The 12,794-nt window shown below is 40.3% G+C and overlaps 3 protein-coding genes across 12 annotated transcripts in view; 2 read left to right on the top strand and 1 right to left on the bottom strand.

Annotated features, from left to right (window-relative positions):
- Positions 1-1,686: 1,686 nt before the first annotated feature.
- Positions 1,687-5,307, top strand: LOC105561104 (telomerase Cajal body protein 1-like). 4 transcript variants are annotated; one of them, XM_012010792.1, is made up of 7 exons: positions 1,687-1,741; positions 1,818-2,080; positions 2,591-3,075; positions 3,138-3,370; positions 3,590-3,823; positions 4,172-4,328; positions 4,789-5,307. In XM_012010792.1, exons 2-7 carry the CDS (start codon positions 1,868-1,870, stop codon positions 5,123-5,125), a joined length of 1,659 nt encoding a protein of 552 aa, XP_011866182.1. In that variant the 5' UTR covers positions 1,687-1,741; positions 1,818-1,867; the 3' UTR covers positions 5,126-5,307. The 4 variants fall into 4 exon arrangements, with proteins under 4 accessions (XP_011866182.1, XP_011866181.1, XP_011866183.1 ...); XM_012010791.1 differs by having other exon boundaries at positions 1,689-2,080; XM_012010793.1 differs by having other exon boundaries at positions 1,690-2,080; positions 4,803-4,998.
- Positions 5,308-5,310: 3 nt separating this feature from the next.
- LOC105561105 (disks large-associated protein 5-like) lies at positions 5,311-12,634 on the bottom strand. 4 transcript variants are annotated; one of them, XM_012010798.1, is made up of 6 exons: positions 12,114-12,634; positions 8,339-9,739; positions 7,404-8,269; positions 6,868-7,066; positions 6,393-6,536; positions 5,311-6,315 (listed from the first exon to the last, which is right to left on the bottom strand). In XM_012010798.1, the coding sequence occupies exons 1-6, from the start codon at positions 12,286-12,288 to the stop codon at positions 6,275-6,277; spliced, it is 2,826 nt and encodes a 941-aa protein (XP_011866188.1). In that variant the 5' UTR covers positions 12,289-12,634; the 3' UTR covers positions 5,311-6,274. The 4 variants fall into 4 exon arrangements, with proteins under 4 accessions (XP_011866188.1, XP_011866186.1, XP_011866187.1 ...); XM_012010796.1 differs by having other exon boundaries at positions 6,393-6,503; positions 7,404-9,739; XM_012010797.1 differs by having other exon boundaries at positions 6,393-6,479; positions 7,404-9,739.
- A 41-nt stretch (positions 12,635-12,675) lies between these two features.
- LOC105561103 (tubulin delta chain-like) overlaps positions 12,676-12,794 on the top strand; it is a 5,718-nt gene continuing 5,599 nt past the window's right edge. For all 4 annotated transcript variants that reach the window (XM_012010790.1, XM_012010787.1, XM_012010789.1 and 1 more), the window contains exon 1: positions 12,676-12,745. The gene's annotated coding sequence lies outside the window, so the exon portion shown is untranslated. The remainder of the gene's footprint in view (positions 12,746-12,794) is intronic.

Raw genomic sequence — 12,794 nt, 5'->3', positions numbered from 1 at the left:
CTAAATTTAAAAAAATGGCATTTTGAAGACTTACTAGTAAAATGTATGGTAAAGTTTCAAAACACTCGCAAAATTCTTCAAAATGCCATGTTGTCCCACGATTACATGATTTTCAGGGTAAATTTTAAAAGAATATATGGCATTTTGAAGACTTACTAGTAAAATGTATGGTAAAGTTTCGAAAAACTTTCATAAAATTTTTCGAAATGCCATGTTGTCCCACGGTTACACGATTTTCAGGGTAAATTTTAAAAGAAAATTCTCTCCGTGTATAAAAATATACATATTTAAAAAAGTATACCGTAAAAAAATTATAAATAAAATAAATATAATAAGTTGAATAAATGAAATAAGTTTTAGTAAGACATATTTTCTGTTTCGTTTGAAAAATTACAATAACAGAATTGTTACATAACTTTCAATCCACTTTCCCTCACCTTGCATGACTTTTCTTTCGCCTCCTCTCTGAACTTCTTTTTGTTTTTTTCAATTAAATTTTACATTCCCGGTTTATATTATACATGTCACAATATGTAGGCAAAATTCTCTCTATTATTTCACAATGTCTAAAATCACCGCGTGACTCATAGAATGACCTGACATGTGAGGTCAGTTTTGATTAGATATCGATGCTCTTCGATCGCTTATACCGAAGAGCCGTGACAGGATGTTAGGGTCTAAATAATCCTTATTTTAAATTTCTTGCGATAAATATTACCTCAGCCAGAGTTCTATTCATTTATTAATTGGCAAACATATATTTATCTTCCCGACGAAACCCTTCATTTTCAGTGGAATATACGTAACTTAACTCGAAAAGATTTTATTTCACGTCGTTACACGTGACACGTATGTGCAATCCCGGCCGAGATTCAGTGAATCTGAGTTCCGTCATCTTGTTCTCACGGTTTCGAAACGTCGAGTTTTTAAAGCTTCAAAACTTTTAGTCTTTTTTTTGCGAAGGCAGAGGAGAAGGAGGAAAAGGAAGAGGACGCTAAATAAAAGATTTCTCTCACATAAGGCGGCTTACATGATGTCGACAGCGACCTCGGATGCTACGATCGCGCAGGATATATAGTATGAGGACACGTGGGATCTACAACAAATAAATTTATATTATGCATATTAAATCATACGGGCTTTTCTCGACTTATGTCCATTTCTATCAATGTAGATTAACTTCAATCTCACAGTCAGTTTAACTTACAGTTTATCTTTTTCTCCAGTTTCAAAAATTAAAAAATAAACCATTAGAAAAGTATATTAAACCGAAGTTAAGGTAATCTGCATCGATAGAAATGGATTGGTCTACAGTTAATAGTTTTTTAAAACAATTTTCTTATGAAATTATTTGTATTTCGAGTAAAGATTTGTTTAAATGAAATGCAAAAAGACATGACAATTATCCAAATATAAGTGTTATTAATTATTTTTCCGCCAGATTAAACCAAATGTTGGCACGAGATCGAACCTCGCGTAAAATTTTGAGATTTAATTAAAATCAGATTCGATACTTCTTTGGATAATTAAAATTAAATGTCTTCGACTATGCAAGTAGTCGCATATTATAACAATAATTTCATTCCGAATGTACTCGCGAAACTTTCGTAAACGAACGCAACGCACCAAACGTGTAATCTCGTAACTAAAGTACACGTGATTCAATCTAACCTAAGCTGACACCGCAATTCCTAACCTGACTTTAGAATTGTCAGCGGCATTCGAAACCCAGCCGTGCGAGGTACTGTTTAGCAGTTCGAGAAACCAGAGCACAGCGCGTAAATTCGCGTGTTAAAAACGTTCGCATTTCTACATAGATAAAGAAAGATTCCTAGAAGAGGAGATTCGTGTTGTCGCACAGCGAACGATGGAGATTGAGTGTGAAGAAGCCGTTGAATCGCGTTCGCCGGCAACAGCACCGCGTGAGACCTCAAATGGCAATGACGAAATGACCAAGGCAGAGAGCGAAGCTGATCAGGCGCAACCGACCAAGGACTTTCGCAATCCGACAAGCACGGAAACTTTGTCGGAATTCAGCGAGTCTTCGGAGTTGGACCTTCCCGCCTCTTCACAGTCAGGCGTAAGTTTGAGACAGACATTGACATACAATCACGCGCAAGTACACGTTATAAATTGATAGGATCCTTAGCAAGGTGACTCTTGTATTTTTAATACAATGTTTTATATTTTAAGTCTTTGTTCTTCAAGTGACGCACAATAATTGCCTTGTGTCTCAAGTTTCAAGGCCTGTGTGCACGAAGCTAGAACTTGGTTCTAGTTCTAAGAAATGTGTAGTCAATCAACTTGCAGCTTTTATGGAATAGCTGCAAGTTGATTGGCTACACATTTCTCTAAACTACAACTTGGACCAAGTTCTAGCATCGTCGGCGCAGGCCTTTAGATTTGCATAACAAAGATACGTGTGAAAAGAATAAACGTATGTAAACATACGAGAAGGTAATAATTGTACAGTATATTAATAGATGAACATTTTACAATTAATTCAGACATTCTGCACTAAAATTTCTTGCAACGAATCGTCTATGTTCCGCTTGAGCAAATGATAATATAATCGGTCTTGAAATTGTAGGTACTATCCGATACATTACCGGAACGACTGGTAAGTCTTGCGATATCGGAGCAGACGAGGGACGCCGGCTCGGCAGATTCTATCTGCATCTACAAGTATGACTGGTCCGCAGCGCCGAGGTTGTTACGCGTGGCTACCAAGGAATACCAGTCCGCAAACACGCGCGAGAATTTTACAAAAGGTTGCCAGTGGTCCCCGGATGGGACGTGCTTGCTTGTACCGTCGGAAGACTTCGGCATACGCATCTACGAGCTTCCCAGAGAGCTTTACTCCGGCCAGGTCCCATCTGATTTCGTACAGAACGACTTCGCGTCCGCTTTGATGGTTAAAGAAGGTGGCCTGGTGTACGATACCTGCTGGTATCCCTTCATGAATTCATGGGACCCCGCGACGTGCTGCTTCCTCAGTACCAGCAGAGAGAGTCCTGTTCATATGTGGGATGCGTTCACGGGAGAGCTGCGTGCCACGTATCGAGCCTACAATCAGTTAGTAGCTGCGTCACTTTCGCTATTACTGTGCGGCTTTGTAAAAGCGCGTATCTTTTCAGAGTTGACGAGGTAGAAGCGGCTATCAGCGTTCAATTCGTGCAGTCGGGAAGGGAGATATGGTGCGGTTTCAAGAACGCCGTGAGAACCTTCGACACGGACCGTCCCGGGCGTCAAACGTATGACATTCAGTTTAAACACGACTTTCCGAATATGATGGGATTGGTCTCGTGTATCCGTGAAAACCCAATCATGTCAGGCCTGGTTGCCTTCGGCACGTATTCCAAGTGTATCGGTAGGTATCCGTCTGTGGTGATATTTGTTACCATAGGTTGCAATAAACTGCACGTTTTGATTATATTTATAGTAATCAATGAATAAAAGGGCTAAAAGCCTTGACTGGGTGTTGGTGTCGCAACAGTAAAAGTTTAGTTTATTTAAAACATAAAAATTACAAACGGTTCGGTCTTTCTTTAGACCATCCTCAGTGTATATATTTTCTTTATGTTCGAAGGTCTGTACAAAGACGGACCATTGTGCACCTTCAAGACCGGGAGCGGTGTAACACAAATAGAATTTAGCCCTTGCGGAATGAAGCTGTTCTCGGCTGTCCGGAAAAATAGTGAATTTCTATGTTGGGACCTCCGCAAACCTGGAAATGTGCTTTATTCCCTCGAAGGAAGGCAATCGGATACCAATCAAAGAATACAGTTCGCTCTTACGTTTGACAGCAAACAAATAATCTCTGGTCAGTTCAATAAACGTACAATAATGATAATAATAAGGCCCATCATTCCCGCTGCGGAACAGAGACTCTGCAAGTTGTTTCCATCTGATCAGATTGCTAGCGTTACGCTTGATTTTTTCCTTGCGAGTATTTCAGGAATCGGTTAGAAATTCAGACGGGCAGGTGATTAGCCTGCTGCACCCTCGGTTATTGAAAAATGACCAGCGGTGTCCGTGGCTGGATTTAAACTCGGATTTTTTTTTGTTAATTTGTTTACTAATCAGCGCACATTTCTCTGCGCTAAGCTCGGCACAACGATAAGTAATAAGAACATGATAATACACTTGACTAATGTTACGTACTCCATAGGTGGTGTCGATGGAAATATCATTGTGTGGGAATTACCAGAAACTACAAATGAAGAGGATTTGAACCCGAAATATAAAATAAGACTGTCCAAAGATTGTATAAATGGAATAAGCTTGCACCCAAGTCTACCTATAATAGCAACCAGTTCTGGACAAAGGTATTGTGGCACTGAAGATGTACATCGAGATAATAGCGTGAGATTATGGTGGGCTTCTTGATAATGTAGCTTTAGGTAACTTTTGATTTACATACGGATAGTTTGCGCGTTAAACAGAATAAAAAGACTGTATATACTTGAAACGTTGTGCCGGATCTCACCTTATGTATGCCTCGATTTAATCAGATTGATTGGAATAAAGATTGTGAGCGGAAAAGTACAAGTAAATGATAATCTATTTCGGGCATCTGTACTGGTCTGTAAATATCTGTAAATACCTATATTTCAACTTTGGGTGGAGCAGAAAGATGTGCAGTGCTCTCATGGGCCTATGATCTGACAAGTTCAAATGAAACCAAAAATCGCTGGTTTTATATCGCCATCTCTTGAGCCTTGTGTCCACGATCCAAGAACTGTCAGAGTTTTAGTTCCGAGAAATATGTAGCCAATGAACTTACAGCTTTTCCGTAAAAGGGACGCTAGGGATCGAAGAGGAGGCAATGACGGAGGCGTGCGACAGCGCCATGCCCCGGGCCATATACACCGCGCGGAAGAACGCGTACTGGTGGACGGAGGAGATAGCTGAATTAAGGCGCTCCGCCATCCGAGCCAGACGCGCCTTACAACGGGCGAGGAGAAAAGCCGGTTCCTCCGGGGCATACCTGGAGGAATTGAAGGAGATACACCGGGAGCGGCGGGCGGAGCTGAAGGCCGCTATCAAAAAGTCCAAGGAAAAGGCGTGGGAGGAAATGATTTGGAGCAAAATAATAATGCAACAAGAGAATATTCTTCTATAAAATCCTTTCTCTCCAACCTATAGAAGCGTTGCTCTTTAAAGGAATTACGATGATCAAATCGAGCATTAGCTTGTCGTGCAATAGGCCATCACCTATCCGCGTCTTAAATATATAAAAAGATGCTAAAAATTATCTGACTAAAATCTAGTAATCTTACAGTGACTTAAAATACAAATTTTGATAAATACTTGTAATGATTATTTTATATATAAAATGCATTGCTAAAACTTGGGATGTTTTTTATCTGGCGTATCCCATGATAAAAAATCTTCATCAAATACATGTTTGGTTGACCTCAATTTCGGAAACATCTACAAGTAGAAATAGGCCAGGATTCTACACGGACCTTAGCGATATATTTCAACTTATATTACATTTATTAAATTACATTAATCAAAAATTATATGCGTATATTAATATGTACTTATAGTTTCGTGGAATATTCGTATTCTATTTTTTATTTCACAAGAACTTTTTACAATGAAAGCTTACAATTGTACGGATTATTATTATTATTATTTAAAAGTAGACTATGTAAATGCTAATAAAATCCAAGCAATGGATATGAAATTGCAAACATTGTAAAAGTTCTGTTATAACGAACATCTCTTAAAGTACATTAAAAAACAAAATGAAATATTTTATAATACATTTGTCATATGTATATATATATATAACACGTAGATATCATTGTCGTCCCTGCACAAAAGTAGCACAAATATTCTTACGTTTTTATAATTTATCGAGTACGTGTAAGAAACATACGTGTTTTTATTCAGAAGAACTCGTAAATATTATAAAAATTTTACTAAAGTAGGAACGATCAATGCAAAAATTGTATTTCAAATAGTTCGTTTAAAAATAGTGACGGTCAAGATGTTTAAAACTATGATTGTAGCAGCGCCTGATTTGTGCAGGCAGATAAAAATCGTTCTCCAGTAAAACACAGATTTTTTTTTTAAGTGACAAGAGAAGCGAGCAACGTTATTTTTTTTACTTTTGTTGCTTTTGCCGTGCAGAGGCGACGTTTTTATAAATGAAATTTGTGTAAATGAAAATCTGATACAATGAAAAGTTTTTATAAAAATCTTTCATTGTACCAGATTTTCATTTATACAAGTACAACATAAATATATAATATGTAAAAAGTTATGAAAGATTCGATTGAGATCTAGTAGTCCTACGAAGACCTAAAATAAATATCAAACCAAGTTTTGATAAATACCTTTTACATGATTATTATATATAATGCATTGCTGAAACTTACGATGTTTTCTATCTGGCGTCTCCCATAATATAAGATCTTCATCATGTTTGCTTCGGCTCTGTCTCGAAGGTGTTTTGTTGCGATGTACTGAATAAGGAGTCATAGGTAGGACTGGTTTATTTTCGCCACATCCCACACAAGTTTCTGTTATAATATGATTATATATATGTATGTAGGAAAAGTCCCCTATTATAAGATAAGCTTTTAATATGAGATAGCAGGTTTTCAACATCCAAATTCAATCACAATCTTCTTTCGCGGCGAGTAAACAATCTAACAATGAATTTTCCACTAAATAGATCGCACTCCAAGGGCAAAACATTCACGGTGAGAACCGACGATGCCTATTAATTTAGTAGAAACTATGCTGTCTCATATTAGGAGATATGCCTGCCTCATAATAGGGGACTTTCCCCCATGTGTGAACATGTAACGTATACATAATACAGATTTTACAGATTAAAGATTTTTTTACCGTCAAATGCAACACTTTTTCGATGCGACCTTCTCTTAATACTGCCTGTCAATGTTGCATCCGTCATCTCCATTGTATTAAATCTATTCGGTGTCATATTTTCATCTTTTTTCGGCGATAATTTTAATGAACTTGTCCTACTTGGCTTTGGCGAGCTCTTATGTTCTTCTTTTTTAATACTTGCTCTTTTTGGAGTCATCTGAAGAAAATCAGATTAGTAAATTTTTATTTAGTCGATTAACCCTTGATTGTGATGGAGCCATTCGAGATCCGATGGATATTTGCTAGTTTTCGAAGATCCCCTCTATTATTGCAAGGGTGTAAAAGATCTCGAAACTAAAAAATTGCTGTTTTATATGCTATCTTTATAAACAAAGCGACTTTTTGATTACCCAATAAAGTACGGAGGTCAAGAGTGATTCAGCCACAGCTGATTAGACACGTGTATATAATATACGTTATTTTATATTTGATATTAAGTGTTGCAAGTGCTATACTGAAAAAGGTAATTAACATTAAGAAACATTATAGCTTACCATTTTGCTAGTTCTATTGCTTTTGGGTGTGTCATTTGCCGTGACAGTTCTATTTCTGAGTACTCTTTTCCCTAAAGCAAGATTATCTTTCATGTCTTTTGAAATAATTTCAGCAATAGTGTCTATTCCGCTGTCTCGTGTTGGAGGTGAAACTGGTATATCTACACTTTTCTTGCCCGATGCGTCCTTACGTCGAGATCGATTTCTTAAGCTTCTCCTGGATGATGTAATCTCTGCATTATCTGGCAATGATTCTTTAGTAGATGAAAAGGATGTTATTTCGCCAAGCGGATGCACAATATTATCTGAAATATTCTGAACAGATGACCTAGATTTATTTCGTCTCCTCATTGGTTGCTTCTCGAGCCTCAGTTCGTCCAGGTTGTCGCTATCAGAGTCTGTAACTTCAAAAACTAGTCTTCTTTCGGCATTAATGCACGACGATTGATTCATCTGATCGAAGTCGAAAGTGTCTATCTTGTTTAATGCGGCAGCTAAACTAAATACAGTGCGCACGTTTTCTTCAACAGGGACCTCCGTTAAAGCTACTCGATCGTCAAAATTGACTTTGTGCGCGGACTTGATCCGGGCTTCCTTGTTTTCTAATTCTTCCGATTTCTTCAATATACTTTTGCCCGGCGTTTGGTCGGAATTAACGTAAGATATTGTGTCATCTAATTGAATCTCCGGTGTCTTGCACATTTGACTTATCTTCATGGCTGCGAATGGGCTTCTCATTTTCTTAGACTTGTCGGAGAATTGCATGGAACTCGCTCTAGAGCTTTCACATCGATCAGACGACTTGCTCGCATTAAGCTCCTGGGATTTCGATCTCCTGATACGTCGAGTGTTCTCTTCATCAAGCGCTGTAAAAGATTTTCTATTACTCGAGTTTTCGCTTATATGTACATCTTGCGGTAACATATCTTTCTTGCCTAATGTTCCCGCTTCCATTTTCTTTTGTCTGGCGGCCAGGATTAACGATCGCAACGAACTCTGTTTTGATGATACAATTTGTTTCTTAACAGGCACTCGTTTCTTAACAACAGGCTTGGTGACTACGGTGCGCTCCTCGTCTTCCTCCTCCTCCTGCCATCCTCTGTTCCGACGTTGCTCCAATTTCTCAAATCGCGAGTCACAGTTTTCGACCTCCATGTATGCCATTTCCCAAAATCCTTGCAAATCTCTACACGTTACCAGCATCTCTCCTCTACCAGTTTCGCAGTCCTGCACCAAGCAACGAAATCTTTCGAATTTCTTATTTATCAGCAAATTTGTCTGCCCTACTGCTTGTTGTATTTCGTAGGTAGCGTCCTCCGGAACATTTTTCTGCAACTTAATGTCCAGCCATTTCTTACAAAGCTCTTGAAGTCTGTCTACTTCTTTGTTCAAGAGAAGTTTGAAATATTGAGCGGTGCGTTCTTCGTCTTCCACGCATATGTTCAAATTTTTCATGACAGTATCTTTGGTGGGAATTTCGCCAGATGGATGGCCGATACCTAGCCGTTGCTGTCCTTCTTTTCTGGAATTCCTCTTTCCACGGCTTCGTGTGAGATACGGTGAAAAAACAATGAGATCTACAGAACAATTTTCTTTCTCACAGGATGTCGGAGTTATATTTTGCGGCGGCGTTTTGGTATCAGAGCTGCTTGACGACAATTTTTCTTCCTGCGACGAGTCTCGTACGTCTGCCTGGTTCTCGGCCTGTTCCTTCAATGTCGATCTCAATGTCTGAGTTACATTCAAATCAGTTGAACAATGCACGGTCGATTTATCTAATTTCTGCGGCGAGTTTTGCTTAACTGGTGACAGCTTCGAACTCGTGGAAGGTTGGACATTCCCTGTGGCAACATCAGACGTTGGTGTGCAGCTCTGCGATATTTCTTTTGTGTGGTATTTCTCTTGTGGCGTTTGCTCTAGTGGTACAAGACCAAATAGAGGTGGTAGCGTTTGCAACGCAGACGGAGGTTTGAAATTGTAATTAATTGGAGCAAATGATTGCTTTGCGTTGTTTTTAAAAGACGCCGTTTTCACACTCGCAGACTGCTTCATCGACGCCGAGGTAAGATCTTTTGCCGCTTGTTTTGCAGCTTTAGCGAGCAGCCGCTTCTCCGTTGCTCTCGTAATTCGTCTTTGGACTTGAATTGAGGGTTCCGGCTTCTTAGGTGTTTTAGTAGCTGGCATGTCGCTCTTGATCATCGGCGAACATAACGAGTGATGAACGACGCCGACTTTGAAAGCTGGTTTCTTCGCCACTGCTTCCTGCCTCCTCTTCCTGTCACGCTCTTGCTTCCATTTTATTAATTTGTTCGCACGCTCATCAGTAGATGTACCCTCTACAAAAAAAAAATAGTAAGAGTTTCTTACGACTGTTTGATTTGACAATGTAAACGTACAGTTCTTGCACGAGACAGGTGACACAAGATCAAAACTGGCAACCTTACAGGATACAATTTTCAACTTGCAACTTTTCCAGATGCATATTTTCTACAATAAATAACTTTACGAACCTAAATAATAAATGCAACAATTAATTACACTTATGCTCTTTGGAATGAAAGTACGTACGTTTTATAAACATGTAAGAATTCACATTTTTTTACTCGTGTCACATTTCTCGTGCAATATGTACTTGTCTAGTTACAGTTACAGTTTTTCTTTCGGTGTAACTAGTTACAGATACCCAATCAGTAAAAGGGCCTGAGCAGAATGGCTGTCTCGTACTCTTAAGACAATGTTTCACGTTGTAAATCTTTGCCTTAAAGTAACGCACAATAACTGTCTTGTGACTTAAGAAGACACAAGACAGCCATTCCGCTCAGGTCCTTACGAATCGTTACTTTGCAGTTACTTTGAAATGAAAATATCAAATCTGCATTTAAATTGTAAAGCACCGACAAAGGCGTTTGTGCAGGACCTAATGCGGCCTGCGGAGGTTTAAAAAATATGTGAAGTAACTATTGATGCAACTATTAAATTAGTTGAAAAAATCCGACTGAATGATGTTACAGTTACAGATGGGGAGAAAGTAACGCGTTACTTCCCCACCCTGATTATATTGTACGCATATATTATTTACATTTCTTTATATCTCTCGGCCTTTCTCAAATCGGTGGTCGCGGTAATATATCAGAGGGCTTGCGAGACGAAAGCAACGTGAGATGTACAAAGGAAATTGTAAGAATATTCTAGGTAGCGCGGGAACCACGCGACACACGGGACATAAGCCCGAGACGAAAGTCACCGTCTATTGTCCGTAGCAAACGACAAACAATAATATGTATGACCGATTAGAGGTGACAGCGGGTGAAAAGGCCGCTAACGAGCAACCGTTCGAGGAGATGTACGCGGAATTCGGAGCGAGTAGAACCTAGAGCATACACGAAGAGTTATCAGTGGGAACTTGGAATATTTCGAGAGAGTTTTTGGTACGCGCCGACCGCGAGATACGTACGTCTCCCCGAATGGTCTCGGTTGAATATATCCGAGACGATATAGAGAGGATTGTGGTATAAGTCGGTGTTATTGCGATATTTGTAAATTATTTACAATATTATAATTGATAAAAAAAATAGCATAATTGAGTGGAATAAAGACTAGTAGTTGAACTTAAGTGACATCAGATTCTTAAATCCTAAAGCTACGATCCAGGTGCTCATCCGCTTCAAGCTATCCCTGGACAGGGTCACAAGAAATTAAGTATCTAACAAAATGAAACACTTTTTTGACGGAACAAAATAGCCCCACCTTGCTGGACTTTTGCAGAGAAGGGGGTCGCAAAGTAATTTATTAATTTTACTGTGTTTTACGCTTTGGAGGGTCGTGGAGCTAAAAAGTTTGAGAAACGCTACTTTGTATTACTAAATTTCCCATTCATACGATAATAATTGTTAACATCACTGCAATTATACGACAGATAATTCATAATTTTATACATGGTGATTCCATCAATATAGAATTTCATTTTAATTGCTTCAAACTGGATTGGCAGTCTCTTAAAATAATATAAAAGCAAGGAAACCACAGCAAGCTCGTGACCAGCTTGAATCAAGATCAATTTGCATGAACATTCAGGCCTCTCGCTCGAAATTGAAGAGTAACATCTTGAAATTTGATGAAACATTTGATGTCGTTTCGCTTAACATTTCATTTAATGCCAGTTGTAACGCCCAAACCCTCCTTTCTCTGCCTCTCGCACGAAAATCGAATAAACGTATTTACACGCTAAATAACCTAACGGCGTCCCCGTAGAGGGGAAATCCCCCCCGAAAAAAGAAGAATAAACGCCATTTCTCGTACGACAAACAGAAGGTCTAACATAAATATTTACGGTGGCGCCGTACAAACGGCCGAATAAGATCGGAACAGGATTATCTAAATGACGACCCAGTGAGAAATAATTCGTCGATCGACGTGAATTCGACGGTGTCGACGTCGATCGACGAATCATTTCTCACCGGGGAAGAAATGAAAGCGGCGACCGAGGATGATCGCAAATGCGAGAGGCTGCTCCGCGAGAAAGATCGCCGAGTTATCGAGCCACGTGAGACGGGGGGAGCTTTCCAGCAAGCGACACAAGTCGACACAAGTGTCGTTCTGTCTTTATTATTCATTGAATGCGAAGAAAGGCAGGACGACATTTGTGTCGACTTGTGTCGCTCGCTGGAAAGCTCCTGGGATTCCTCGAGGGCGAGTCACCCGCAGACTTACCGGGATGCGGGCTCGTTGGCGCCGAAACGTTCTGCAGACCGCGGTTCTGGTCGAAGGTCCGCGTTCTGACCGCTCTGCGGTTCCTGTCGCAATTGTACGCGCGCAGATACCTCCTGTGACTCGCGTCGCCGAATCCCGGACGCGGATTCTTGTACTGCTGCCTGAAATCCGGCATCTCGGCGACAAGGACGCAGCGCGATGAGGACAAACGACGCGAGCGAAGTGCACGCCAACCCGCAGCACGCTCGAGTAACGGCAGCGCAACTGAAAATCACTTCAAATATTGCTGGCCACCGGGGCGCTGAACGTCGGATTGGCGGGCGCGCGAACGCTTGCCATTGGCCGCGCACGGCGGGGAGAGCCACTCCGATTGGAACCGTACTTTCAGATCGGGAGACGAACGGTCGTATCGCAGCGCGGGTCTGAAAGTGCGATCCAATTGGCGCGAGGCAGCGTTCGTTCCACCGAACGCGGTCATTGGCCCACGAAGAACGTCAGTGGCGCCAACTGACAATGCGACACCTAGGTTTTGTTTTCTGTTCCTGCACTGGTGAACTAGTGCAGTAAAGCCTAGTGCAGACTGCACGCAGCAAGCGACAAGCGTCGAGCAGCGAGCGCTTGCTGCTTCCCAGGTAGAACACAAAATCATAATAATATCATAATGACATCAAGTAGAACTCA

The sequence above is a fragment of the Vollenhovia emeryi genome, unplaced genomic scaffold (assembly GCF_000949405.1).
Source record: "Vollenhovia emeryi isolate VEMERY1.0 unplaced genomic scaffold, V.emery_V1.0 DF939211.1, whole genome shotgun sequence".
Classification (NCBI taxonomy): Eukaryota; Metazoa; Arthropoda; class Insecta; order Hymenoptera; family Formicidae; genus Vollenhovia; species Vollenhovia emeryi.
The sequence above is the reverse complement of the archived record's forward strand: the minus strand, read 5'-3'. Positions and strand labels throughout refer to the sequence as shown.

What these genes read in the sequence shown, in the direction of transcription:
- LOC105561104 (XM_012010792.1), top strand. Translation starts at nt 1,868, where the DNA reads ATGGAGATTGAGTGTGAAGAAGCCGTTGAATCGCGTTCGCCGGCAACA. An exon ending in CCGCCTCTTCACAGTCAGGC is followed by an intron (nt 2,081 to 2,590) that starts GTAAGTTTGAGA and finishes TTGAAATTGTAG; the next exon opens with GTACTATCCGATACATTACC. An exon ending in ACGTATCGAGCCTACAATCA is followed by an intron (nt 3,076 to 3,137) that starts GTTAGTAGCTGC and finishes GTATCTTTTCAG; the next exon opens with AGTTGACGAGGTAGAAGCGG.
- LOC105561105 (XM_012010795.1), bottom strand. Translation starts at nt 12,288, where the DNA reads ATGCCGGATTTCAGGCAGCAGTACAAGAATCCGCGTCCGGGATTCGGC. An exon ending in GCAATAGAACTAGCAAAATG is followed by an intron (nt 7,067 to 7,403) that starts GTAAGCTATAAT and finishes GATTTTCTTCAG; the next exon opens with ATGACTCCAAAAAGAGCAAG. An exon ending in GACGCCAGATAGAAAACATC is followed by an intron (nt 6,316 to 6,392) that starts GTAAGTTTCAGC and finishes TATTTATTTTAG; the next exon opens with GTCTTCGTAGGACTACTAGA.